This window comes from Haemorhous mexicanus, chromosome 6 (assembly GCF_027477595.1).
Source record: "Haemorhous mexicanus isolate bHaeMex1 chromosome 6, bHaeMex1.pri, whole genome shotgun sequence".
NCBI lineage: Eukaryota > Metazoa > Chordata > Aves > Passeriformes > Fringillidae > Haemorhous > Haemorhous mexicanus.
Genome location: NC_082346.1, coordinates 62,999,804 through 63,027,329, shown reverse-complemented (window position 1 = coordinate 63,027,329; position 27,526 = coordinate 62,999,804). Strand labels below are relative to the sequence as shown.

The 27,526-nt window shown below is 51.3% G+C and overlaps 1 protein-coding gene across 4 annotated transcripts in view; it reads left to right on the top strand.

The window, feature by feature from the left end:
- SAMD4A (sterile alpha motif domain containing 4A) overlaps positions 1-22,235 on the top strand; it is a 99,698-nt gene extending 77,463 nt beyond the window's left edge. The window contains exons 4-13 of one of the 4 annotated variants that reach the window (XR_009487071.1): positions 872-1,135; positions 6,053-6,162; positions 6,796-6,882; positions 9,199-9,511; positions 10,972-11,057; positions 12,499-12,617; positions 14,410-14,611; positions 15,229-15,355; positions 16,866-17,921; positions 18,930-22,235. Coding sequence is in view for 2 of the 4 variants with exons in the window: in XM_059850622.1 (XP_059706605.1) it covers positions 872-1,135; positions 6,053-6,162; positions 6,796-6,882; positions 9,199-9,511; positions 10,972-11,057; positions 12,499-12,617; positions 14,410-14,611; positions 15,229-15,355; positions 16,866-16,949; positions 18,930-18,958 (1,421 nt within the window). In the remaining 2 variants the exon portion in view is untranslated. The remainder of the gene's footprint in view (positions 1-871; positions 1,136-6,052; positions 6,163-6,795; positions 6,883-9,198; positions 9,512-10,971; positions 11,058-12,498; positions 12,618-14,409; positions 14,612-15,228; positions 15,356-16,865; positions 17,922-18,929) is intronic. The other 3 variants (XM_059850622.1, XR_009487072.1, XM_059850623.1) reach the window with 3 other exon arrangements.
- Positions 22,236-27,526: the final 5,291 nt, after the last annotated feature.

Sequence of the window (27,526 nt, the reverse complement as noted above, 5' to 3'; positions counted from 1 at the left end):
AGTTTTCGCTTCTGTTTCTTGTAAGCTGAAAGGTCATTCTAATCCCTCTGCCCTCAGGTTTTCCTGCAGCAGGGAAATTTTCCCTGGTTTGCCTCCTAAATCTGTACATTAAATTACATACACTCTGTTTATGGTTAGACAAGTAGGTTAGTGACTCTCGGTGATGGAATTTGAATTTTGTTAAGCAAGCAGAACAATCTTTTAATGTTTTTTTCAGTACTGATAACATAGATAGTCCTTGGAACTGTTTAAGGGCAGGTTGGAAGGGCTTGGAGCAAGCTGGTCTAGTGGAACGTGTCCCTGCTCATGGCAGGGGGTTAGAATGAGATCTCTAAGGTCCCTTTCAACGCAAACTATCCCATGATCCTGTGATTTTAGTAGGACTCAACAAGGCTCAGATATTCCTGTGGATGAGAAGTGCCCTTGCAGTGATTTTGGGAGATGTGTAAGTGCTCCTGCTTCAGGGCACAAGCCAGGTCCTAACCCAAAGGGAGAGACAGAGATGCTTCCCTTGGATCTCTGTGGGACATCCCCATCCTGGGGATTTTTATGCTCCACAACTGCTTGATTGATGTTTTTTCCCTAGAGCTGGAATCCACACAGCACCTTCCCTTGAGCAGCCCAGCATAGCTCGTGTGACCCCATCTCCTTACAGGTACTCCCATCCTTTTTGCTTCCCAGGAGGCAAAGCAGAGAGCTCAGGGTAGGGCTCAGGGGTGCTGCAAAGCCATCAGCCAGGCACCATGGCCAACCACCACCACACATTTTATAATTTCATTTAATTTTTTTTTTTCCTTTTTTTTTCGGGGGACTCTGCTGCATCCCGGGCCGCGAGGGGGGAATAACCTCTTTGATTTTATTTTTTTTTCAGTTCTCTCAGGCCAGACACACCACAGCCCTTTGAAACGCTCTGTGTCCCTTACCCCACCCATGAATGTGCCAAACCAACCTCTAGGACATGGATGGATGTCTCATGAGGACTTACGAGCTAGAGGACCCCAGTGCATCCCTTCCGATCATGCCCCCCTGTCTCCACAAAGCAGTGTAGCCTCTTCGGGAAGTGGTGGGAGTGAACATTTAGAAGATCAGCCTTCTGCTCGTAACACATTCCAGGAGGAAGGGAGTGGGATGAAAGGTGAGTGACAAACCAGACCCCATCCCCCAGCACCCAGAGGCAGGAGGGGAAGAGCTGCCCGTGCTCCCGGCTCTCGCTCGGCGCTTTGGGATCCCCAGCCTCTTCTCCCCACCTTAGGAATTCAGGGTTAGGGGAATGCCTTGGGTTTTCTTTTAAGTAGCAGCTGGTCCTGATCTGACGTCTTACACTTGGGTGCCAGTGGGCTGGTTTTGCCCCAAAATCCTTTGAGCTGCCAGCTTTGCAAAAAGCTGGATTTTTTCCATTGCCTGTGGCTTTTGGCTGTGAGTGGTGCTCTTTTTTCTCTTTCTTTTTTTTTTTTTTATGCCAGTGAAAAATAGCTTAGAGCAAGCTTAGCAAGCCACGTGTGATTTGCCATTGCAGTGTTTGATACCCACCAAGTACCTGGGGAAGTTTTGGCTTGGGATATTTGTTTGCAGTGAATTTAACCTGTGTGTTTCGGTTGGTTTTCCCGTTATACCTACATTTCACAGAGATTTTGGCAATAAGTGTATGTGGTTCTGGTGGTAAACAAGGCAGAAATGAACCCCACTTGCTGCAGTCAAAGATGCAGAGCAAACTTCATGCTGAGGAGGAATAAACAGCTAAAAACTGAGCAAACACACAAACTGTGTGTTCCTGGGAACAGACTGAAAATGACCCTGCAGCTCTCAGACTGATTTAAACAGCTCCAATTTGTATTAATGCAAAGCAGCTCGATTGTGTGCAAACCAGTGGTGTATCAGAATAGGGAAATAATTGTATTTTTTAACAGTCACAAGGTCTGATTTTAGCCTAATTACAGACAAATTGAGATGTGGATAAATCTGTGTGATGTGGGACTGCATTTGGCTTGGCTCTGGATGGCTTTGATGTGCATGAAATAGATGCATGAAAAACCCCTCATGGTTCTAGGGGATGTAATAGAGGCAGGTCGGGTCCTGCAGTCTGTCTGGCCAGGGAGAACTTTTTGGAAGCAAGTGTTTCTGGGGGGGGCTGTTAAACACTACATTTCTCCAGGTTTCTGCAGAAGGAGCTGGGGAGGAGACCGTGGAGGAGCTTGGCTCCCTGTGATCCACAGCTGCAGCTCCGGGATCTGCGTGGATAGAAACTTCCCAGTGCTGTGCAACCAACCTGTGTGGCCAAATCCACAAAACCCAGAGGCTGTCCACCAGCAATGATCAATTAAATAACCCCCACATATCAACACATCCCCTTGCTGCTGCCTGCAGCTGGGATATGTCCACTCTTCCTCGGGCTGTCCCTTTCCAGACTTCCAAACATGATTCCCCCATTGCTGACTCAGCCAAATGGCTTCTGTCCCCCTGTCCAGGGACGTGCAGAACAGATGTTCACAACCTCTGGTGTCTGTGCCTACCCTGTCCTCCCCCCTCAGCTGGGTTTTCTTCAGGCTGAACCATTCCACTGCCTTCCCAGATGATGTTTTCTAAACTTGGGATTGTTCCTGCTTCTCTCCACCAGGATTTTTTCCAAAAAGTCCTCATTTTATTGAAGGTGTGCTGCCCAAAACTGGACTTGGAAGCAGAGCAGAGGCTTGTTTGCCTCCAGACAGCATTCCTGTGGCTGTGTAGCTCATCGTCCTCAAATAACAAAGCACTGTGAGCTGCATATGACCCATTGTATCCCCACAGCTTTCCTGAAATAAAAAAAAGAGAGAGAAGAGAGGACTGCCCGTTCCCTGCACTCCGATCGTGCCGTTTCTGGTTCCTGCAGAAACAAACGCACAGCTCGTGCATTTTTATGGGGCTGCCTCGTTCTCCATCCAGGCTGGCTGCTCCTGCTGCCAAGTCCTGAATTGCAGCCACGTCTCCCTGAGTGCCTGCAGGCTCTTGTGGCTGGGTGTCCCCCCTGCTCCTGCTCGGCTGCTTCCTTCTTTACCACCCTCAGGAGCATCCAGGAGGATCCAGACCCACGGGATCTGGAATGTCGTGACAGATCCCTCACCAGTTTATCTCCCCCAGTGTCACCTGTTTCTTTCCTTTCTGTTTATCTTTATGCTCCCATTTCTTTTCTTTCCATCTATCTTCATGCTGAAGGGAAGATGCCCTTTGGCTTTATCCTGGCTCTTGGTTTCTCCAGGGGAAGATATGGACACTTGGTTCTCCATGGATCCCAGTCTGTCTGTCTGTCCCTTCCCATGTCCCTGCCCATGGAGGGGGGTTGGAATGAAATAATCTTTGAGGTCCCTTCCAACCCAAACCATTCCAGGATTCTGTTATTCCTGGGGCACAGCCTGGGGAGCACCAGGAGGAAGCTCTGGGTAGAGCCAGGGGTTTCTGCTGGGAGTATATCCAACGTGTCCTGTGTGCAAATATTGCAGAGTGAGTTGTTTTCCTTCTAAATTTCCTGACAGCCGTGCCATGACTTTGCAATTAGCTCCTGGTAATTGCTGATTAAAGAGTAGCTCTGCAGGCAGGTGGTTCACCCATCCATGGAGAGCATTGGGAAGTTTGACTTTCCAAGGACCAGGAAATCACCTTGGATGTCCTTGCACCTCCTGGTTGCCTCTTCCCTGTGGGAAGGGGGAGAGCTCCACCACACACAACACACTCTCTCTGTCCTGGGGTGGCTCCTTTTCCCCAGCCTGCTTCCAGGATTGCCATCTCTGCTGGCAGGGGGGCTCTGGGACCATCACTCTCCCCAGAATTGATCCAGACAGGCTGATGCAAAGGCAAAGAGCTGCTTCTGCAAGGGATGGAGAAGGGTTTCCTGCAGGGTTCAGTGTCTCTGTGAAGTTGAATCTCTCTTCTGGAAGTGTCCCTGTGGGCTTTGCCATTGGCATGGGTGTGTGCCAAAGGCAGGTGTCCCGTGGGGATGTGGGATCAGGGAGACTTTTAAGGTGCTGTCACTAGAATGGTGTGGTTTTATGTTAAAATGATGTTGAAATTTGAGCCTGTGCTGGAAATGGGGCTTTTTGCTGAGAGGTTTTCATTTATTTTAAACAGAAGTCAGTTTTAGAGGGAGCTGGTAGCAGACTTTGGGACTGTTGCATGTCAGAACTTTTGGAAAACAGTGAATTTCAGCCCTTCTATGCTCAGTCATTGCTTTTCCCCACGTTTGGTGTGGGGTTGATCTCCTGTGCAGCACTGGAGGAATTTCACTGACACGTGAATCTTGATGTGTGTCTGGGATTTGGAGAGTGTGAGCAAGACACAGCATGCTGGGATTGTTTGCATCCTCTGCCTGGGTGTAGGGTGGGTTTGCAGTCAGCCTGGGCAGCAGGAGACTTCTGGCAGATGTATGGATTGCCTTAGGGAGCCAACCCAAGGTCCCTCCTGCCCTGTCCCTTCCAGTGACGAGGCCTTGCTTCAGGAAGAGGTCATGGACAATCCTTGGCTTGCAGGTGGGGCTCAACAGTGTGGGGCTTCTGGGCCCACACCATGAGATGGATGTCCCAGCAGTGGGAATGAGCTCCCAAGTGTCCCCCTGGTAGGGAAGGGGACAAGGACTATGGACAAGGTATTGCTGGGAGCAGAGCACATCAGCTCTGCTGTGGCAGAGCTCCTGTGGGGTTGTAGGTGCTGAATAAAGCAAGTCTCAATTTGGCAAAGCATTTGAAGCCTTTACAAACTAAAAACCTCATCACAGGCCCAGTGCTGTGCTGCAGCACAGACACCTGCAGGGCCCCCCTCCTTTGTGGGGTGTCACCACAGACCCCCAAACCTGCAAAGCCCTGCATAGCTGCTTGTTTCACATTGCCTTCTCCATGGAGGACACCTCATCATGGAGTCCACGGGGTTTTGAATGTCCCAGAGGAAGGATTCCCCTTGCAGGTTCCTCACTGTGAAACCATGTTGAAGTCAGGAGGATAAATGTATTTTTGGGTACCCCTCCAGCTAGGAATAGAGGTGCTACACTGCAGGTAACAAGTGGGAAGGAAGAAGTCATTTCAGTCGGTGCATTTTAGGTCCCAAGTCACCCTTTGAAGTAGGGTGTGGGGCCAAATGATGTGTGGCACATCATTTTTCCATCCCAAACCCATCTCTCTAGTTCTGTTTAAGCAGCCAGTTCCATTTTCAGCACATGCCACCACCCCTCATGCCATAAATCAGTGTCTGCCATCCACAAAGCAGCCCGTTGCTTGTCCTGAGCTCAACCACTCCATGAGCTTCAGTAGTTCCCATGTTCCTGGGAAAACAGCAGTGAGGAGCTTGGTGTGCAGTGGCAGAATGCCAGCTCCCCATGGGCTAATTCTTGGTGGCTTTCCCACAGAAACCCAACTTCTGAAGATGTGTCCTCCTCCAGGGGCTGGTTCCTCTTCCCATCTACATCCACAGCCCTGTATCCTCATCCAGGGGCTGGTTCCTTGTCCCATCCACATCCACAGCCCTGTGTCCTCATCCAGGGGCTGGTTCCTTGTCCAATCCACATCCACAGCCCTGTGTCCTCATCCAGGGGCTGGTTCCTTGTCCCATCCACATCCACAGCCCTGTGTCCTCCTCCACGGGCTGGTTCCTTGTCCCATCCACATCCACAGCCCTGTGTTCCCATCCAGGGGCTGGTTCCTTGTCCCATCCACATCCACAGCCCTGTGTTCCCATCCAGGGGCTGGTTCCTTGTCCCATCCACATCCACAGCCCTGTGTTCCCATCCAGGGGCTGGTTCCTTGTCCCATCCACATCCACAGCCCTGTGTCCTCATCCAGGGGCTGGTTCCTTGTCCAATCCACATCCACAGCCCTGTGTCTCATCCAGGGGCTGGTTCCTTGTCCAATCCAGAGCCCTGTGTCCTCATCCCGGGGCCCATCCACATCCACAGCCCTGTGTCCTCCCAGAGGTCCATGAAGCTCAGGGAGGTGTCCCTTGGGATGCTCCTCGTGTCGGTGCTGATGCTGTTGCTCGTGCTTGTGCTGTTCCATGAATTGAGCAGAGCTCTCCTGTCCTTGCCTTTGTGCTGCAGATGTCCCAGCCTGGCTGAAGAGCCTCCGGCTGCACAAGTACGCCGCCCTCTTCTCCCAGATGACCTACGAGGAGATGATGGCCCTCACCGAATGCCAGCTCGAGGCACAAGTACGTCCCACCTCACCTGGGGGGTGACAGCTTCCAAAGTCCCTTTGTGTGTCTTCCCATGGTTGGAAAAAAAAGGGAAATTTGGTCTTGAGGAGTGAAATCTCGCATTGTATCTGAAAAAAACCTTGTCTCTGTGTCCTTGCTGGAGTGCCAGCATGGAAGTCCCTTCACTGGGAGCTGTGCTTGGGGTTTTTTCCCAGCTGGGATTAAGTTTAGGAGTTTCAGGGGTGCAACCCGTGGTAGCCAACTCCCCTAAAGGCAGTGGGGTTTTGATGGCTGACTGCCTTTGAAAATGTTATAGAATCATAGAATATTGCTGGTTGGGGTTGGAAGTGACCTTAAAGATTATCTGGTTCCGACCCCACTGCTCTCAGGTTCACCTCTGCATTATCCTTGGAATAAAGAGGAATGGGAACACCATTGCTCTCATTGTGTGAGAGGTGCACCAGGGAGGGACAGGCTAGCTGGAATCCTCAGCAAGTCTCTGGGTGATTTTGTATGTCCCCCAAAAATCCCTGCACTCAAAAATGTGGTTGATTTCTGGCAGCCCTTTCTGTTTGGGAGAGAAAGGGTTTGGGTTGGGCCAGCTGCCCTGTGGAAGTGTTAACATCAAATTTTATCCTGTTTTTGCAGAACGTTACCAAAGGCGCGAGACACAAAATTGTCATCAGTATCCAAAAGCTAAAAGAAAGACAAAACCTGCTCAAATCTCTAGAAGGGGTAAGTAATCACAACCATTTTTGTATTTCTTGTGTTTTCAAGAAGCCAGGAATTAATTCTGGGGTGAAGTACTCTTTGCTTACACATATTGTGGGGATCTGATGCAGGTTTTATTTCACGGAATTCCAGAATGGTTTGGGCTGGCAGGGACCTTAAAGTCCCAACCCTCTGCCATGGTGTGGGAGACACCTTCCACTAGACCACATTGCTCAAAGCTGTGTTTTGCAGAGTGGCTCCTAATGCATCTCCCACACCTCACACAGCTGGCATTGGATGTACCCTGTAACCCTGGCCAGCTCCAGGGTGCTCAGAAAGACTTGAGCTTTCCTGGAACATCATACGGGCACCCTGTCCTCGGATAAAACACCAGACACCCACACCAGTGCCTGAACAACAGCTTGAATTTCCAAGGAGAGTAAATAGAAACTTCTTTATCACTTCAACAAAAGCTTAAACCCTGCAGGAAGGGCTTTTGGGGAAGTAGCAGCACCACAACCTAGCTGGGAGCAGCTCACCCGACCTCTCCCTATTTATTATCACTGTATTATATTATACTTAATTGCACCATCTTCAGACAGCAACTTGCAGAGCCTCCCACTAGGGGCTTTTAAATACTTCTGTGGTGTGTTGCTATTTATTGGTGTTTTCCTTAGCTCACTGCTTCACTATTTATTTGTAATATGGGCTTGTGCTCAGAGTATGGCAGGAGCTAATAAAGCCATATTTACCTCCGTTATTAATAATAACTATTAAATCCAAGAGCTGGATGGAGCTGGCTGCAGCCCTGTGTTTTCCAGGCTATTGCACAGCCTCTTCCTCCACTCCTCCACTGGGATTTGGGAATCTGGTATTGATTGAGTGGAGCTGTGCAGGAGCTGGAGCCCAGCTCAGCTGGCACAGCCAGCCAGGCACGCTGTAAAATACAGGAGGAGAGTGGCAGGGACTGGTTTGGAGCCCTCTGGGATGGGTTTGGGCTGTGGCACTGTGACCCTGTCCTGCTCTGCTGGGGCTCGGAGCTGCCTGTGAGCTGCTTTCCCTGGGAGGAGACATCTCTGCTTTTCCAGGCTTCCCATCCAGTTTTTGCTAAACAAGAGCATGTGTGGGACTTGATGTTTTTGGGCCGTGTCTCACTGCTAAATACTGCTGCTTTCTTGGAAAGAGCTGCTCCACCCCTCCCCTTAGTTAGCAGGGCAGTATTTGCTCCCAGAAAAATAGTGCCCAGCAGACTGACACCAGATCTTTGTGAGAAATGGAGCTGAGACGTCCAAGAGTGAGCTGGGAATGCAGCAGGAATTAGAATCAACAACTGTTTCAGGGCTTGCAGACATCCCATGTGCCCACTTAGTGTTCCTTCCTTCAGCACATCAGGATTCACTCCAAAAGTTGCCTCTTTCCAAGCAGTGTCCCATGAGCCGGACTGTGCAGGAGCCTGCAGTGAGCTGTTCTGGTCCAGGCCACATTAAAAACAAAATGCAGTTATTTCCCATCAGTGGGACGAGGATCTGACCATAGAAATGGAGTTCTTGATCCACACCAGGAGCAAAGCTGGGGTGCAGCCAAATTCTCTCCCTCCTGGATGGATCTGCCCCAGGATCTCCAAGCTGAATGGTTTTGCTGTGGGAGTATCAGTTCCCTTCTGTATCTGACCACAAATCACCTGCTCCCCTTGAAACCCTCCCAGGGCCCTCTGCATCCACTCCCCCAGCCCATCCCAGAGTGGACAGGGATGTCCCCACAGCTGCCACAGGACAGGCTCCTGCATCCCAGCGTGGTCCTGGGCTCTGAGATGATCCCAGAGCATGAGGATGCCATGGCAAGCAGTTTTGGGGCAGAGCAGTTAATGGAGCCAGGCTTGAAGGTGGTGCTGGAAACAGGAAAGGAGCCTATGGTAGTGTAATTCCAATGAAATAGAGCTGAAATGTTGGGATTGCTGGGGAACCAACAAGATATTTGCTACTCTGGGCATTGAAATCTCCCAGGCTCACTCATTTTCATGGACTTGCCATTTCCCCGGTGGAAATGTGGAAACATTGTTGTTGGGTTTGGGTCCTAGTGGTTAATGGGGGCACATTTGTCTGTGGGGATTCAGGTGTGAACACATCCATGGATAATCAGAGCCAGTCCCTGCAGCACTCCCCTGCTAAAAAGAAAAGACTTAGTGAATGAAACCTGGCTGTTGACTGTGGAATGCAGCAGGATCCTGAAGCAGAAGCAAAGCTGGGAATTCTCAGGGGGTCACGGGAGGGGTCTGGTGTACAGCTGATGTCTCGTTGTCCCTGCAAAGACAAACCCTCCTCTCTCCACTTCCATCCACAGGACATCCTGGAAGGTGGCAACTTGCGTGTCCCGCTGCAGGAACTGCACCAAATGATCCTCACCCCCATCAAAGCCTACTCCTCCCAAAACTCCAGCACGGAGGAGCACGGCCGGGACGTGGACTCGCACCACCCCCACCCCTCCTCCCTGCTGGGCTCGGACAGGGACAGGGACAGCCAAGGCTCGGAGTGCAAGGACTCCGCGGCCGCCGGGATGCAGCAGCACCATCTGCCGGGATGCGAGGGCGAGTCGGGAGGGGCCCCTTTGCCCGAGGGCGACCTGCCCGGGCAGTTCACCCGAGTGATGGGGAAAGGTGAGCGGCTGCCAGCTGTGCTCTGTGACCTGGGCACTCGTCACTAGGGAGGAGTTTCCCTGAGCTTTTCTCTTCCTGCCTTTCCCTGAGCTCCTGCAGGTCCCAGTCGGAGGGGTGATGGGGTTTTGAGGTCCTGTCATGCTGGGGTTAGAGGTAAGAAGGTAGGGCAGGTGGGTTGTGATTTTGGGCAGGGGCAGCAATGGCCCAAGCTGCCTGACTGAGGTCCAAGGTGGACAACATGCATTCCAAACTCCAGGTCCAAGGTGGAGCATTCTCTTGCATCCCCTCCCTGCCCCAGAACAGAGGCAGAAATCACAATTTTCCTGAGGTCAGGAGTGGAAGATGTCCTCTCTCTTCCTATCCAGAGCCCTGGGGTCATCCCACTGATCCAGAGGTGTTTTGAGCAGCATCCCTTGGACTTACCCTGCTTGGAGCAGGGTAGCAGTGGTGCATGGGTTGGGCATGAGCCATTTGGAGTGCAAGTCAGTGGGTCCAAGCTCCTTTTAATGTCCCAGTTTGAATGCAGGACATCCAGAATACTCCAATGCTGTTCCATGTCGAGTGCAGGGTGTGCAGCCTCATGCATCAGGGATAACACCACAGCTGAGGTGGGGACCGACCTCCTGTGCAATATTCAGGGCTCTTGGAGCAAATCTGTGTGAGCTTGGATGTGCCCTAACCTTGCTGGTGGCACCTGAGGTGTCAGTGCTGGCTGCATGGAGGCAGATCTCCCTGGGGAAGAGGAAGGGGAGAGGGGGTCTCATCTGCTGGAGACTGGGAACAGGAAGAACCTCATTGGAGTGCCACAAAGAAATATCAGCCTTGTCTCTGTTTCCAACCTTTCTTGCAAAGAAATAGCTGAGATTTTTTCTGCACAGGAACCTGGTGCAGAATTTGTCCCCTACAGAAACGGCCACATGTGGGGCTCTGGCCTCATTTTATTCCTGTGACAAATGTCAGAGTGTGGCACAATCCCTGCCAAGATGTGGTGTCCTCCTGGACCCCCAGGCATCCCTGCCCAGGGGTTCACAACAGGAGAAACTCATTCCTCTATGAGCTCATTCCCACTTCCTTCAATGACATTCATTCCAGAAGAGGTTAAAATTCATCAGGGAAGGTGGGAATTTACCACTCTGCAGTGGGGTCAGATTTGGCCATGGGAGAAGAAGCTCTCTTGTCTATGAATAGGGATTAATCCTGTGCCCCTGAGTTGCTTAGGTCTAATTTTGGGGACTCCAATGGGGTTACTCTGGATTTACACCATCATAACAGAGAACAAAATCTGGCCTAAATATAGGAAGGTATGGCAGGGATTGGGGAAGGGCGTTTTTTCTCACTGATGAAAAACCTACTCGTGGTTACAAGGGAAACAGGATGTCCAAGGTGTTTGTGGGACCCCTCCTGGGCCCCATCCTGGTGTCCCCATGCCCATTTCCCTTCTCTTCTTTTTTTTTTTCCAGTCTGCACACAACTTTTAGTTTCCCGACCCGATGAAGAGAATATAAGTTCCTATTTACAGCTCATAGACAAATGTCTAATCCACGAGGTGAGTCGTGTCAGATCATCTAAAACTGTTGTTCTCATCACTTGGAAACTGTTTCCAAAGTGTCTGTTTATGTAAACCTTTGGGTTTCTAACACAAATATTTTTGGGGGGTATTAATAGTAATTCTGACAGAACGGGCTTGGAGCAGGCAGTAGCTCCAACGTGGTGCATGGAAATGTTGCTTCCCCCCCACGCTGGTTTAATTGCCAAGGCCTGGAGCTGGGAAATTCATCTGGCTCGTGACAGTCCCATCAGCAGCTGGATGAAAGCAAGAATCAGTCCCATCAGCAGCTGGATGAAAGCAAGAACCCTGGGATGAATGTGCAGGCGGTTCCCATCAGACAGACCCGGCGATCCCTCGGCGTTGCCTCCTCCCGTTTTGCTCCACGTGGTCTTGGGATTTTGCAACAGGGGTTTTACATCTGTTCCTGCTCCCAGAGGATCTGCCTTGGCTGGGTGATGGCTTGGGATGGCCCAGGCTGTGCCACAGGGCTCTGGCACGCTCCTGTCCTGCAGTGTCTCCTACCTGCTCTGGCAGTACCTGGAAGAAGCTGCTTCCATCACCTGCCTGTATGGGAGCAAACGTGGTGGAAGCTGAGGACCAGAGAGCAAAGCCAGGAGAGCATGGAACTTTTCCCAAAGTGCCTGCACTCTTCCCAGCAGAGCCACCCACATCCCAGGACCACCCTCTGCGCTGGCTCCGGCGTAATCAGCACCAGGAGAGAGCATCTCCTCCTGAGTGGTTCGGAGCAATCAAGTCAGGCACTAATGAGCCTCCAGATTGTCCTCTGGAGACTTCTGCTGCTCTCCAACAGAGACCCAGGGTGTCTAAAGTTAGCAGTGGTGGCACGCAGGTGTCCCTGTCGCCCACACCTCCTGCCTGGAGCTCTGGGATCAGGTCTGTCACTGCCAGGTCTGTCACGGCCAGGGTGACCTTTGCAGGGAGCCTGGGTGGGTGACAGGCTCACCCTGGGTGACCTCCCCAGAGCCTGTCAGTGCCAGGATCACAGCCAAGCTCTGCCCAGCCCCGAGAAGGGGGATGGGATGCAGGATGCCACAGGGCAGCTCAGCTTTCCAAATCCCAGCTTTGCTCACCCTGGCAGCATTTCTAGAGCCACATCCAGGTGACAAGTGTCACCACCCGTCAGGACCCACCATCAAACCCTCGCTCTGCCAAAAGGAGTTGGCAGCCTTGAGGCAGAGCTAGGCTGGGACACTCTGGGACACAGGGAATGCTGCCAGAGCATTTTCTCCACCTGAGATGAGTAAATCCTGAGGAAAGACCAGTGTTTCCCCTTGGACTTTCTGATGGGGCTCAACTCACCCCATCACCTTCTCCAGCTGCTTTTCTTTACCCACACTCCCACATGCACAATCCCTACTGGCTTTGTCCAGAAGAATATTATTCATCCATTTCCTCTTTCTTTTTTTTTGTTGGGCAGGCGTTTACAGAGATCCAGAAGAAGCGGCTGCTGTCATGGAAACAGCAGGTGCAGAAACTCTTTCGGTCTTTCCCTCGGAAATCCCTCCTGGAGCTGTCAGGCTATCGGCAGCAGAGGAGGTACGTGGGAATATGAGCCAGCAGTGGGAATGTGAGCCAGCAGTGTGCCTTGGTGGCCAAGAAGGCCAGTGGCATCCTGGCCTGCATTAGGAATGGTGTGGCCAGCAGGAGCAGGGAGGTCATTCCTCCCCTGTACTCGGTGCTGGTGAGGGCACACCTCGAGTGCTGTGTGCAGTTCTGGCCCCTCAGTTTGGGGAGGAGGTTGAGATGCTTGGGGCTGGAGAGGGGGTTGGAACACAAACCCTTTGAAGGAGCTGGGGCTGTTTAGCCTGGAGAAGAGGCTCAGAGGTGCCCTTATTGCTCTCTACACCTTCCTGAAGGGAGGCTGCAGACAGGTGGGGTCGGTCTCTGACAGAACCAGAGGACACAGTCTCCAGCTACGGCAGGGAAGGGACAGGTTGGATATTAGGAAGAAATTTTCACCTAAAGAATAATAAAGCACTGGAATGCTCTTCCCAGGAGATGGTGGAATCACCATCTCTGGATGTGTTTAAAGAAACACTGGCCATGGCACTTGGTGCTACAGTCTGGTTGAGGTGTGAGGGCACAGGTTGGACTCAGTGATCTCAGAGGTTTCTTCCAACCTCATTATTCTGTGATTCTGTGATTTCAGGAGGGGGGAATGGATGCAGTGGCCAGAGCAAGAGCACTCCAGGTGGGAACATCCCCCAAGAGGGAGGGATGGGTCCTGCTGTGTTCAGAGCTTTGTTTAGGGAAGGGGAAGGGTTGGAAAAGCTTCAGCAGTGGAATCCTCGGTGCTGGCTGGGAAGGGAGCACAGCAGGCAGTGTCCTTGTGTGTGTGGTCACTGCCTTTCCCTCCCATCCCACCCTGTCTCCATGGCTCCAAACCCAGCACTTCCCAGCTGTGCAGGGTATCCCCAATACTGGGCCCTTTCCCTGCTGCCCTTTGGTGATGGCATCAGCACTGGAGTTTCCTCCAAAAGCTGTCAAGTGGCAGAAAAAAAGGCTGGAAGCTTTGCAGAGCCAGAGGTGCAGTCAGAAAACCAGGCAGGGCTATGTTGGGAACACCATGTTTGCTCACTTCCAGGGTGATGCTGGATTTCAGGTGATCCTGGAAAGCATAGGGATTGTGCCAAGAAAAAAGATTTTTAAATCACTTTTAACAGCATCACCACTTTGTTTCATTCAAACCTGGTTTGTTGCAAGTTTTTATTCCCAAAACAGACAGTGTTTTGGAGATAACTTGGGAGTATAGGAACTTCCAGGATGAGATTTCAGCTCCTTTAGCTCAGCCCTTCTTAATAAACCTTGGATTTATTAGGTCATTCTAACCAAATTTTACAGAACTTGAGAAGTCTCAGAGGTGACCACATTTGTAAAAACAAACCTCCTAGAAGGGGAGAAAGAAAATGCAACAGCAAAAGCTGAACTTAAATTAGACACTGGAGAATCCACTCATGAGAATTCTCAAAGAAATCAAGTTCCTGGGGCATTACCTGGATTATTTTAGATTGTATGTAAGAACAGACCCATTTTGCAGGAGTAAAATAAGCTTTAAAGAAAACCAGTGTGGTTCTGAGATCTGCAGAAGGGTGGGAAGGTGAGAGCAGATGGGAGGAAGAGAGGATGCTGCACACCCAGACTGCCTGTGCAGGATGGAGGGACCACCTCGGTGGGGTGGGAGGGTCAGGATTCCCTCACAGGGGTCAGTGTCTCACCCTCGGTGGGATGGGAGGGTCAGGACCCTCTCCCAGGGGGGGTCAGTGTCCCACCCCTGGTGGGATGGCAGGGTCAGGGCTCTCTCTCACCCCCACTCTCTCTCTCTCCACAGCCGAGGCTTTGGCCAGTCCAACTCGCTCCCGACCGCCGGATCCGCGGGGGCGGGGCTGGCCCGGAGGAACCCCCGGCAGTTCCAGATCCCCTCCCGCAACCTCCCCACGGCCCGGCTGGGGCTGCTGGGCCCCACGGGGCTGCTGGGCACCCCCCAGCGCAGCCCTGCTGCCAGCCCTGCCATCCTCAAGCAAGGCAGACAGGTTGGTCGGCATTCCTGGCATTTCTGGCTCTTCCATCCCTTTCCCACGAGCTTCATTTGGTTTTCCTTCTCTGACTTGTCCAGATCATCCCCAGTTTTTTCCCACTCTTCCAGAAGTTTGCAGGCATTTGGGTTGGGCTCCCCTCTGTGCAGTGGGATGTGGAGGTGGGAGCAGCGGGAGGGGGACAAACCAAGCAGCAGAAGGGGAAAAGTTGAGTCCTTGAAGTGGCTTATCAAATAGGGAGAGGGCATTTTGGCAAGAGCAAGATAGTGGTAGGAGAAAGGGGAGGGTTCTAAATTGGCAGAGGGGAGATTTTGATGAGATACTGCAAAGGGATTCTCCCCTTTGTGGGTGGGGAGGCCCTGGCACAGGTTGCCCAGAGAAGCTGTGCCTGCCCCTGGATCCCTGGAAGTGTCCAAGGCCAGGCTGGATGGGGCTTGGAGCAGCCTGGGACAGTGGAAGGTGTCCCTGCCCATGGCAGGAGGTTGTAACAAGATTATCTGTAAGGTCCCTTCCAACCCAAACCATCCTGTGATTCTACAAGCCCAAAGTGGTCATAAACCCACAGCACAGAGGGCTTTGCTTTGCATCCTACCCCCTGTGTTTGCTCCCCACAGAACCTGTGGTTTGCCAACCCTGGGGGCAGTAACAGCATGCCCAGCCGGAGCCACAGCTCGGTGCAGAGGACGCGCTCGCTGCCGGTCCACACGTCCCCGCAGACCATGCTGATGTTTCAGCAGCCAGGTAGGCAGCAGAGGTGCTTTTCCACTCACCCACAGCCAGGGGAGATGAGGGGAGGTGAGAGGAGCTGTGCTGGTGAGCCTCCCCACAGGCACATGGCCCACAGTGTGCTCCCATTGGGGTATCTCTGAATTCCTGGGTTAACCAGACATCGCTGGAGGCATTTCTGACCCTGTATGTGCCACCTTGACTCTGTGTGTTACAGTGCTGGTGCCTTGCCTAGCTCCTTTCTGAGGGGCTCCTGTCAGGAGGGAAGGTGGTGGCTCATCCATCACTTTTTCCTCGTGGATGGCCACAGCCCCGGTGCGGAAGGACTGCCTTCATGCACTCAGGGGAAATTCTTTCCACAGTGCGTGTGAAGGGAAATGGTGCTGTGTCAGTGCTTCCTTCCCCAGCACTGCCAAAGTGCTCCTGTGTATAGGAGCATCCTCTGATTCAGGGAGGATCCCTCTGACCTTGGACCCTGGACCTGGGGCATCCTGGCCCTGAGGAAGCCTCTTTGTGTATCCCTTCCTTAGCTTTGAGCTTGCCTTTTCCCACCAACACCCCATAACCATTTACACCTCGGGACAGGGAATCCATCCCCCAGTGAGCTCACCCTCATCCCTACACGCCTGCTGCTTTGGGCTGGCAGCCAGTGGTGTTAAACTGCAGCATTTGGGCAGCAAATGTTCCCTACAGCAGGAGCAGCAGCTGTTCCCAGGTATTGATTAAACCCTGGGACAAGGGCACATTTCTCAGGCGCTGCAGGAGAATAAATGGGTTTCTCTTCTTGTCAGCCTGCGGTGCATGAGGGCGTAGGAGGACTGGGGAGCCAAAGCTGTGGATTAAGTCTAGAGAAAAATAAGCAATGATGTGATGCTGGGCTCACAAACCACTGTTTGCCAGGCTGTGGGGGGAACTTCAACCCTCCTGGATCTCGTCCCATGTTCCTGTGAGCCAGTGGAAAGCAGGAGATGCCGTCCAGCACAGTAGCACAAGCTGTATTTGCAGGTTCTGCTGCAGGGTGGGGAAAGTTTGCCGCTCTTTAGATTAGGACAGGGGTGTTGGAACACTCCAAACTTTGTGTGTGTGTCCCTTTTTTTGTGCTCATCCCCCAGGATGTGGCAGTGATGACGTGGGCGGCTGAGTGGGAGCCAGGCTGGTCCCAGAGAAGCCAGACAGTGGCTGTGCTGGTCTGTGCTGCCATCCCATGTCCAAGCACTAACCCTGCCTGCACGGACAGCATCCATCCCCAGATGACCAGGGCTGCCCCCTCCCTGGGTGGGCTCCTGCTCTTGCTCCAGCTGTCCCTTACATCTTTTATCAGGACCTGAACCCCCTCAGATTCATCCTTTATGGATAGCAGGGGGGGATGACTGCTTTTGTGAGTGTCTCTTGCTGAAGTTGATTTTTCTGGGAGCCCTGTCAGACTTTCCTGGGGCATTTTTTGGATGGTTTTCCCACCAGAGCAGGCAGGCAGGGTCCCTGCCAGGTCCCTGACCAGGATCTCCTATTCCCTTTCTCCCTGCAGAGTTCCAGGTGCCGGTGACTGAACCTGACATCAACAACAGGCTGGAGTCCCTGTGCCTGAGCATGACGGAGCACGCACTCAGCGGTGAGCATTCCCTCCTCCTGGGGCTCTTCCAGCACGTCCACACCTCCTCTGCTGAGCCCCCCAGCTCCTGCCCCGTGCCCCCCAAAAGCTGGGACAGGCTGTGGCTGTGAGAGCGGGGCGGGGCCGGATGCAGGGATGCTCCCGGGAGTGCTCCCATGGGAACGTTGGCTTCTCTCGGCGAGGCGGCCGGGGCAGGGGGCGAAGCCGAACGCAGGGATCGCACCAGCACTAGTGGAGTCTGTGCTAATTAGCCACTCTTCAGCTTGCTAATGATAATTAGTGTTAGCTCGCTACTCTCGTTAGCTCTCGATAAAGCCCCTGCTGCCAGCACACTCTTGATGGGTCACGGCTTTGGAGTGTTGTGCCCTCCTGCCACTGGATCCCTCCTCTGGCCAGGGGTGCCCCACAGCTGGGGGCTGAATCCCTGCCAGGCTGTGCCAGGGGCTGTGCCGGGCACCATGCCCTGGTGCTGGCAGTCCTCACACAGCCAGGGGTGCCAGTGGATAACGGGCACGGGGAGGGAGGAGGACGGGGCAAAAACAAGCAGGGAAGATGAAAAGGCAGCAGCAGCAGCAGCAGCAGAGCAGTGGAGAGCCCGGTGCAGCAGCAGAAGCTCCCGGTGTCCCTTGCCGACGCTCTGGAGCCCCAGGCACGAGGGATGGCCCCGGCGATGGGACGAGCGTGGCCGCCGGCGTCGCCCGGAGCCCCCAGTGACCAGCTCGGGTCTCGCTGCGGAAATCCTGGACCGTGACCCATGGCTGAGGACAGGAGCCCTCGGAGAGGACGAGTGCCACCAGGCTCCCTGCAGATGCAGCAGCCCTTCCTGGGGAGAGGAACGGGAGAACAAGGACTGTGGGAAGCAGCAGGGCCCTGGCAGCATCCCTGGCTGGGAAAACAAGGACACTTCTGTCACCCGAAGCGTTTCTCCGGCGTGTGCCCAGCCGAGGCTTAGCTGTCTTGTTCCTCTGCAGGGTACTGTTCCTCCAAGTTATTTTTTCCAGGTCGCATTCCCCGAGCCTCTCCAAACCAGTCGTGCTATAAATAGCTCTTAAAAAAATAAACCTTTCGGGGGAGAAAAAAAAAAAAAAAAGGCGTAACAAACCTCTTTGTTTTTAGTGTCAAGAAGGGAGGTGGCTGTGGTGCCCCAGGTGGTAACAGGGAATTCTCTGTTCCACAGTCACTCTGGGAGCTGCCTCCTGCCACTCTCCATCCTGGGGATGGGGTTTGGGATGGGGGACGGGCGTGGGATCAGGGCTGGAGGGTTGGAAGTGCTGTTGGTTGCTGATTTCTGCCCCTTTGGGTGGGAACAGAGGGCTGCTGGTACCGGGGTCACTTGTGAGGCTTTGGGATGGGTCATGGACCCCTCGCTCCTGGGACTGGGCTGTGGCTGGATGCATCCCTGCTGCCACAGGGGCTGGGAACAGGGGCTCTGGGGAGACAGAAAGGATGCCTGGGGGCTTTTTGTCCTTCCACGATCCTCAGGTGGTGGAAAATTTTGCATCCTCTGCGGTGCAGCTGTTGCAGGGTTGGGTGAACTGTGGGCAAGGCAGCCCCTGGGACCAGCTCTGTCCCTGTCCCCTGACTCCTGGTCAGGGACACATGAACTTGTCATGCTGTAGGAGAGTCCCAGACTGTCACCTGCCTTGTGACAAGTCCAGACTGCTCAGAAACCCCCTCTGCTCCTGGGAAAGCGGTTGTGGGGTTGTGGCAGAAGGCCTGGACTGGTATTGGGACAACAACTGGGGAAACTGCTGTGGGGTGGGGACAGTTGATGGCACAGAGGGACCAGAAGAGCACTGACACCCCAAAACCTTTCTGCGCCCCTTGGGGAGATGGGAGGAGGTGGGGGTGGCCCCAGCACCACCTTGCTGTAGGGGCTGTGGGTTGGGGGTGCTCTGGGGGGTCCATCCCCCAAATCCCCAGCCTGGGGGGTACCAGTGCTCACTGGGGCTGCTCCTAATTCTCCCTTCCCACTTGCAGATGGTGTCGACAGAACCTCCACGATCTAGAAGGCGTCGCCACGGGGACGCTGGGCGGGACAACAACTGCTGCGGGTCCAGCGGCGAGGTCGGGGCTTGAGGGAGCCTCAGCGATAGCTTGCATCCTTTCTCCTCTCTCCTCTCTTCTCCTCTCCTCTCTCTCTCTCTCTCCTGTTTTAATTTTGTGAATGTGTAGATTGTCCTTGTGAACATATCATTAGACTTGGAATTTGTGTTGTCATTTATTACATCCATGCTAAGGGGGGGAAAAAGATGGCAAAAAAACAAAAATCTCAGCGACGATGATGAAGCAGCGTGGGGAGGTTGGGGCGGACATGGAGGAGGAGGAGGAGAGTGCTGACAATGGAGGGTTCACCGTGGGCAAACCCTGCTCCTGGAGGAGGATACCAAGGAGCACGGAACACCACGTGGGGGTGTGTGACCAAACACCCTCTGGGAGGATTCACTGCCCTGCCAGGGGCGGGCAGTCCCATCTCGAGTTTCGCCGCTTTCGGGTGTGGGCAGACCTGGCGAGCCCAGATTGAAACAGAAATAAGAAAATAACCCCAAAATTTCCTTTCAGTTTAGCCAAGAGATCTGCAGTGTGGAGGCAGCGTTGTGCTCAGGGCAGTGGAGGGTCAGGGGGTGCCTGTCCCTGAACCCCAGTTGCATTGGGATGTGGGATGGAGCAGGGGCATCTCGCCCAGAGGAGGGTCCCGGGGGGAGTCTGTGAACTGGGGACACTGGGAGAGTTTCCTGCATCCTGGCTCCACACATCTGGCCCAGCCTGCCCAAATCCAGCTGTAAGGGGCTTTTCCAGCATGGCCAATGAGGGATGAAGGAGCCCCCATATAAAACCCAAGTCACAAAGGGCACCAAAATGCAGCTTCACAGCCTGGTTTTCTTGGCATTAACCGTGGGGCTGGCAGGGGCTAGGCTGCCCCTCACCCACTGCTGCTTTTTATAACAGGAGCTAGATTTGGTGTTAAATTGGTACATCTGACCCAGCACTGCTCTGAGCTGCAGTGATGCTCCCCCGGTCCCGATGCTGCTCCAGTGGAACTCCTCCAATGGAATATTCTTATTATTATTATTATCATTATTCCTGTTATTATTCCTCCAATGGAATAATAACAGATATAAAATCAATTAGTTGAGCTGATGGGTTGCAGCAATATTTCCAAAATGAGCTGTGAGGGCATGGGCAGCATTGTGTGCCAGGATCAGAGGGAGCAGGGCTCAGGGGGAGCCAGAGCATGGGCAGGGCTGGGAGACGTGTGAATCCTTTTGTCATGCAGCGTTTTTAAGTTGTTTTTCTAAAAAAAGAAGAAATATATCTATATATATATATGTATACAAAAACCCAAGTGCCAAATGCAATGTTTTATGTTTGCTGTTCCTTGGTGTCCTGCTTCCCGGCAGACAGGAGGTTGAGGGGGGCGATGGGGAGGGTGGAGAAGGGAAAACCTGAAGGCCAGGGAGGTTGGGAAGAGGTGTGAGGAGGTGAAGGCAAAGCAGGGTTGGCGCTGGGGACCTGGGTCACCCCCGAGCACCCCCAGCTTGTGAGGTGTGAGCAGAGCCACCGTGGCAGGAGCCTCCCTCAGGGCGACTCCAGTGTATTTACAGAGCTGAAATTCTATTTATTCCTTCGCTGACTATGGACACGGAGGTTTTCTGATTGTTCAGAGAGATTATTTTGGATATTTTACCTATTAACTTGCTGTGGCTGGGAACCATGATAATGTCTGTTATTAACAACCACCAAATAATTCAATTGTTCTATCCTTTTGATGTTAAAAAAAAAGAAAAATCGCTTATTTTCCATTGACAGTCTAGAGGTTAATAACGACTTAGTTGTGTTTGCTGTTTCTTGTTTTGTTTTTTGAGTAAAAACAACAAAAAAGTGGCTTCAGTTGTGTTCGGGAAGTGCTGCCTGGCTCTGCCTGCCGGTGCTAAGTGCGGGTGGCAGAGCTCCAGGGAAAGAAGCTTAAAAGCGGGGGGCGGGGGAGGGAGGAAAAAGCTTGAATCCTAAAAGAAATAATAAAAGTTATTTATAGAAAGGGAAAAAAAAAAACAACAACCAAACCTCCTCCGACAGTTGCATGAGCGAGGCTGTGAAGTCAAATATTCAGTAGTAAAGCGGCAGTGCCTTTCTTTTTGTATCCGCGCTCGCCCCGCTGCGACTGTCCCCTCCTGTCCTGTCGGCGATGTCGCCGCCGCGGGGTCCCGGGGGTCGGGCGGGCAAATCCCCCCCTCCCGCTGCCCCCCAGCGCCGCCGGGACCTTCTCCTGGTGCTGTTCCCCCGGCCAGCCCAGCGCACACAAGTGGCCTTGGGCCCGGCGGATGCGACACCCGCGGGGACACAAGCCTGTCCCTTCATCGTCCCCATGCCCAGGGACACCCCGAGCTCGGCTGCGCTGGAGTTGAGCTCAGCTCAGCAAAACCCTCCTAGGGGTTTAAGGGCGGCCGAGCCCGGGTCGGGCTCCAGCAGAAAAATCCCACGAGCTGGGTCAGCACTTAGGGAAGCGATTTGTGTTGTCACCTTTTCTCCATGTCGGTTTGGCTTTCGGAATGTGCCTGGTGGAAAGTGGGTGGGTCCCGCAGACGTCTATAATTTGCACACAGCGACGATAACACTAAAGTTGATTTTATACGAGTCATCAGAGTTTGCAAAGTGAGTTTTATTTTTTGTATTCCTTTATCTTTACTTAAAGGTGAATGTGTATTCCTCTGGGAGGAATAGGAAGAAAAAAAAAAGAAAAATACATTAAAAAAACAGGAATGTTAATAATGTTAAACAGAATACTTCCTCCCTTATTAATATATATAACCCTGATGTATTTATGCCTATTGTAAGCTGACTTTAAAGAGCTTTGACCTCTCTTCTGTTGCATGCCGTTCCCGGGCAGCCTCTCCTTGTCCATGCATGCCTTTTGTCCTGGTTTTTCTGTACAAAGTTAGTGCACAAAAGAACTATTTTTGCCTAGTTAATGTTGCCGAGCAATGCCTATTTTTTAAATTTTAATTTCATTTTTTTTTCTTGTTTTTTTTTGGTCATATAAGGCAATAGCATGTTTGTTACATGTAAAAGCTTCCCGATATAAAGAAGTACTAATGTTTGGAGATGCCAGTCTTTGCAAGTGTACAGTTTTCCAATGTTGTTCCCAGTGAAACACCCTCGTGATTTCCACTTGCTCCGATGTATTTATTACTCATTTCCTCCCGTGTAACTAGGAACCATGGCTATATTTCATATCTGCTCTATATTGAAAGTGAAGGGAGATGATTAATACAAGGTTTTGTAACACTGGGGTGTGGCGCCTCCTTATTTATCCCCTTTTTGGCAGCTGCCTTCGGACTCCTTGACACAAAAAAATCAGAATTCAAGAGATGTTCGTCCCGTGGGCAAGAGGGGAGGAGCCCTCCACAGCTCCACAGGGGGTTGGGGATCTTTATTTAAAGCCTGTGGCAGAGCTTCCAAATCCCTGGCATTCCCCACGCAGCTGCCTGGCTGTCCCTTCGGGGACATCCGTGCCCATGCCCCAGGAGCTGTTCAGATGCAGGATTTTCCTTGGAAATCAGCTGGATTTGGGGCTGGAGCAGCTCGGAGGCTGCAGAGGCACACAGAGGCTTGGCCCAATGCCTCACCGTGTGTGTGGAGATTTCTGGGGTGGGAATTTAGGGCTGGGTTCTTTCTGGGCTTAAAACCTGCACATTTCAGACCCTCCTGGGGCTGGATCAAGCAGGGAAGGACACTCAGAGCTGGTGCTGTCACTTCCTGTGGATGCTCTGCTGTGGGAAGTGCCAAGGGCAGGACCTTCTACCCCTGCTTTTTCCATATTTTCTCAAACTGAGCCTCCACACCTCCAGGCTGATCAAACCCAACCCTGCAGGCTCTTCTCTGCCTCATCAGCCTGGCCATTCCTGCATCCAGGTCCAGGGATGTCCTCCAGAGACCTCCTGGGTGTCCTGACCCTGCTCACTGTCCCCTCCACAGCCTGGCTGGCTCAGGTCCCCCATGAGGAGCAGAACTTGCAAACACATTCAGGGTTTATTCAGGTTGTTTGAACTCTTCATCTGCTGCTTCTCCCAGGATGAGGCTCCTGGTGAGCTCTCCAAATGCTGATGGTGCCAAGACCCCAAAACCATGCCCTCAAGCTTCTTTCTATTTGGGATACTCCCAAGCATCCTGGGCCAGGCCTCCCCAGAAGGGAAATATTTGCCATGGTGCTCAGTCCCACCTGAATTTCCCTGTCCATCCACATCCACAGCCCACTGGGCACAGCTCCCTGCACTTGTTGGGAGCCCAACACAGCTCAGACAAACCTAAATCCCAAAAAAAAAGCCATTTCCTTCCAAACAATTTGCCTTTCCAGGTTCCTGTGCTGCTGTCTGGCTCTCACAGCACAGGGCTGTTGCACTAACAGAGAATGGAAAGGAAAAGGAAAAGGCAGAAACACCTGGGTTGGGAAAGTGGAGTTGGAAGGGCCAAAAAGGCTCCAAGGAAAGTCCATGGCAGCCCTGGGTTAGGGAGAGCCTGTGGGCCCTGCTGCCTGGCAAATGAAAGAGCCTTAAAAAAGGAAAAGCAGGAGGGGAAAAAAACATTTCCATGCTGCCAGGAGCTGCTGGATGAATCCATCCCAGACACTGAAGGCTTTACCTGCCAGTGCACCTGGATTCCACCACACCTGAGCCCCCTCCAGCCTGGGGAAATCTGATTCCCTTCTCCTGCTGGGAGGAGGCTGGATGCAGCCCCTGCCCAGCTGGGAGCAGAGCCAGGAGCTGGTGGCTGCTGTTCCAGCAGCTGCTGGGCTGTTGTGATCCCAGCAGGAGCTGGATAACCCCACATTTGTTATTATGGACTCTTATTCCATGTTTACCTATTCCAAAAGGTGGTGGAGAAGCAGCCCCAGCCCTGGAGCCAGGCAGGTGCCCCTTCCAAGGGGAGGCTCCTGCCCCTCCTCCCTGACCTGGTTCCTGGTGTGGGTACAAATTCCTCATATTTAACACTGACTGGAATAGCCCAGGGAACAACCTACCAGCAGCAGCAGGCAGGGATTTCCCACTCCAGGGAAGTTTTTATGCAAGATGGAGAGGGCTTTTCCAGCACAGCTCCTTGGGATCAAGGAATAATGAATTCCCCACTCTGCCAGAGGCAGGGTGATGCTGCTGGCCTGGCTGCCAGCCAGGAATGCTCCCAGGATATACAAACACCCAGCTGCTCCTGGCAGCCCAGGCCAGCAGAGTGGCCACTTCACCCAGCCTGGCCTCTGCCACCAGCAGGGAGCTGCTTTAGCTGGGGTCAGCAAAGGGATTGGGAGTGCACAGCTGGAATGGGCACCCTGGGGCAGGGATGGGTGGTCCTGGCATGGGATCAGCTTGGGCACCCACAGAGCTCCCCATGGCTGCTCCCAGAGCCCAGCACAGGCAGAGCAGGTGCCTGGAGGAGCAGAACAGCAGGGGAACAGTCTTAAACTAAAAGAGGAGAGATTTAAATGAGGGGTTAGGAAGGAATTTGTTACAGGTTATCCTCAGAATCTGTGGCTGCCCCATCCCTGGAAGTGTTCAAAGCCAGGTTAAACAGGGCTTGGAACAGCCTGGGATAGTGGACAGTGTCCCGGCCCATGGCAGGGGACTGGACAGAAGATGATCCCTTTTTTTTGCACCAAAACCCATTCTGTGTTTCTATGATTTTCCCTCTTTATGGAAACACCCCACTGACAGAGCCTGGTCAGAGCAGATGTGGTCCAGCTCAGCCAAAATCCCCCCTTTTCTAAAGAAAATCGATTTTGGGGCTAATTGTAAATAATAATACATTTTTTGGTACCTCATCCTGGCATGCAGCCTCTGCTTTGGGACGAACCAGCTCCATCCCCAGCCCTGTCCAGAGGCAGCACAGGGGGGAGTTTGCAGCATCACCAGCAGTGGCTGCAGTGCAGGGGCTGCGTGCCCCTCTCCCGCCCCCAGGGCCCCGCTCGGGCATTCGGGTGATCCCTGGGCTTCCCGAAAGAGCCTTCCAGCCCCAAGGAAGCTCCGGCTCCTCCTGCGGCCAGCGGAGCTCGGGGCCCGGCTCAGCAGAGGGAGCCACAGACTGCGCGTCCCGGGCGGGCGCTGCGAGCCGGGAGCGCTCACCGCGGTGGGTTCTGAAAAATCCCTTCGCCAGGATTCCTCCTCCTGGGAGGCTGAGAGGCCTCAGAAAAGAATGAAAACAGTAATTATCTGATCTCTTGGGAACGTGGTCTGGAGATCCTTTACCAACAGGTGCAGCTTTGATTGGTTCCATGTGAATTGTTTGTAATTAATGACCAATCACCCTCAGCTGGGTCGGACTCTGAGGAGTCAGTCAGGAGCTTTCATTGTCATTCTTGTGAAGCCTTCTGATGTATCCCTTCTCTTTCTTTAGGATAGTTTTAGTGGATAATGTCAATATAATATAATATAATATAATATAATATAATATAATATAATATAATATAATATAATATAATATAATATAATATAATATAATATAATATAATATAATATAATATAATATAATATAATATAATATAATATAATATAATATAATATAATATAATATATATTGTATTAATATAATACAGATATTATGTTATATTGAATAATAGATATTATATTGAATAATAGATATTGTATTAATATAATACAGTTATAGAATAATATATAATATTATACTATATTATACTATAGTATCTTGTATTAATATAATACAGATATTATGTTATATTGAATGATATATATTATATTGAATAATAGATATTGTATTAATATGATACAGTTATAGAATAATATATAATATTATACTAAAATATAGTATATATATAGTATCTTGTATTAATATAATACAGATATTATGTTATGTTTAATAATATATATTATATTGAATAATAGATATTGTATTAATATAATACAGTTATATAATAATATATAATATTATACTATATTATACTATAGTATATTGTATTAATATAATACATATATTATGTTATATTGAATAATATATATCATATTGAATAATAGATATTGTATTAATATGATACAGTTACAGAATAATATATAATATTATACTAAAATATAGTATATATATATATAGTATCTTGTATTAATATAATAGAGATATTATGTTTAATAATATATATTATATTGAATAATAGATATTGTATTAATATAATACAGTTATATAATAATATATAATATTATACTATATTATACTATAGTATTTTGTATTAATATAATACAGATATATTATATTATATTATATTATATTATATTATATTATATTATATTATATTATATTATATTATATTATATTATATTATATTATATTATCCTGAAGTTTTGCCTTTTTCCCACACACTGATGCAGCTCAGGCTGCAGCAGTGACTGTCACCTCCTCCAGACATTCCTGCAGCCCCCCAGCAGCTCCATGCCTTGTTCCAGGACAAGGGGGCTGAGGAGGTGCCAGCTGTGGGATGGGCTGGGCTGGAAGCAGGGGATGCTCAGAGGGATCAGAGGCACTCACAGCCAGGGCAGGAGGGAGATGAAGCACAGACACCTGGCCAGGGGTCCCAGCAATTATTCCCTCCATGGCATCCACACATCCAAGGCCAAAGCAGCACCTCTGTGCTTTGCCTTGGCACTTTTAAAATCATTTTCAGGCCTTTGCAGTGGAGTTGATCCCTCCTAGAGGGGGTTTTTCACCTTTGCTTCACTGTCCCAATCCTGGTGGGGAGAAAAGCAGAGGGAAGGTGGTACAGCTCACCTCCCAAAACCAGCCCTGCAACACCCCAACACCAAAAACACAACAGAAACTTGTTAAAAACGACAAATAAATTCCCTGTGATTGTATTCTTCATGTATTTTAGAATATTTCTTTAATTATGGGATTTATTTTCTGTCCCTCCCAATCCAAGACTTACTAACAAGAGCTTCAATGCTTCATGCCCCCTCAACTCCTAAATCATGAGTGTAGCTTCCAAAACAACTGGAAGCAAAGCTTTTCCTAGAAGTTATTGTTCCAGGAGCTGGCCAGAAGGGCTCAGCCAAGGCTCAAAGGGCACAGCTCATTTCAGGCTCTTCCCCAACTCCAGAAACAGGAGCAGGAACCAGGGGCAGCTGAGGAGTTGCTGGAGCTCTCTGAGCAGCTCCCCAAGGTGTGGAAGGTTGTGGAGGCTGCACGAAGCCTCTGGGATGATCCCAGCCCTTGCCTGCAGCCACTCAGTTGCTGGGAGGCAGATTTTTGTCTAAAAAGAGCCTAATTTGGAGTCCAGAGCTGGAGGAATTTGCCTGAACTGAACATCCTGGTGGGCTTGGCAGTGCTGGGGTAACTTGGGCTTGGTGGCAAGGGAGGGCTCTCCCAAATTTCATGATTCCCTGGTAAAAACCTGCACCTAGAGGTGGAACAGGGGTGGTGAGGACCAAAGAGCCCAGGACCTGGCTGGACATGGCACAGGGATTTATGGACTGGTCACAGCCCAGGGGCAGGAGGTGATGGGAAACACCCAAAATAACCAAAGGGAGAGGAAAAATCCTCAAAGAAGCTGCTCAGATGGGGGACTCTTGAGAAAAGAAAATTGATAA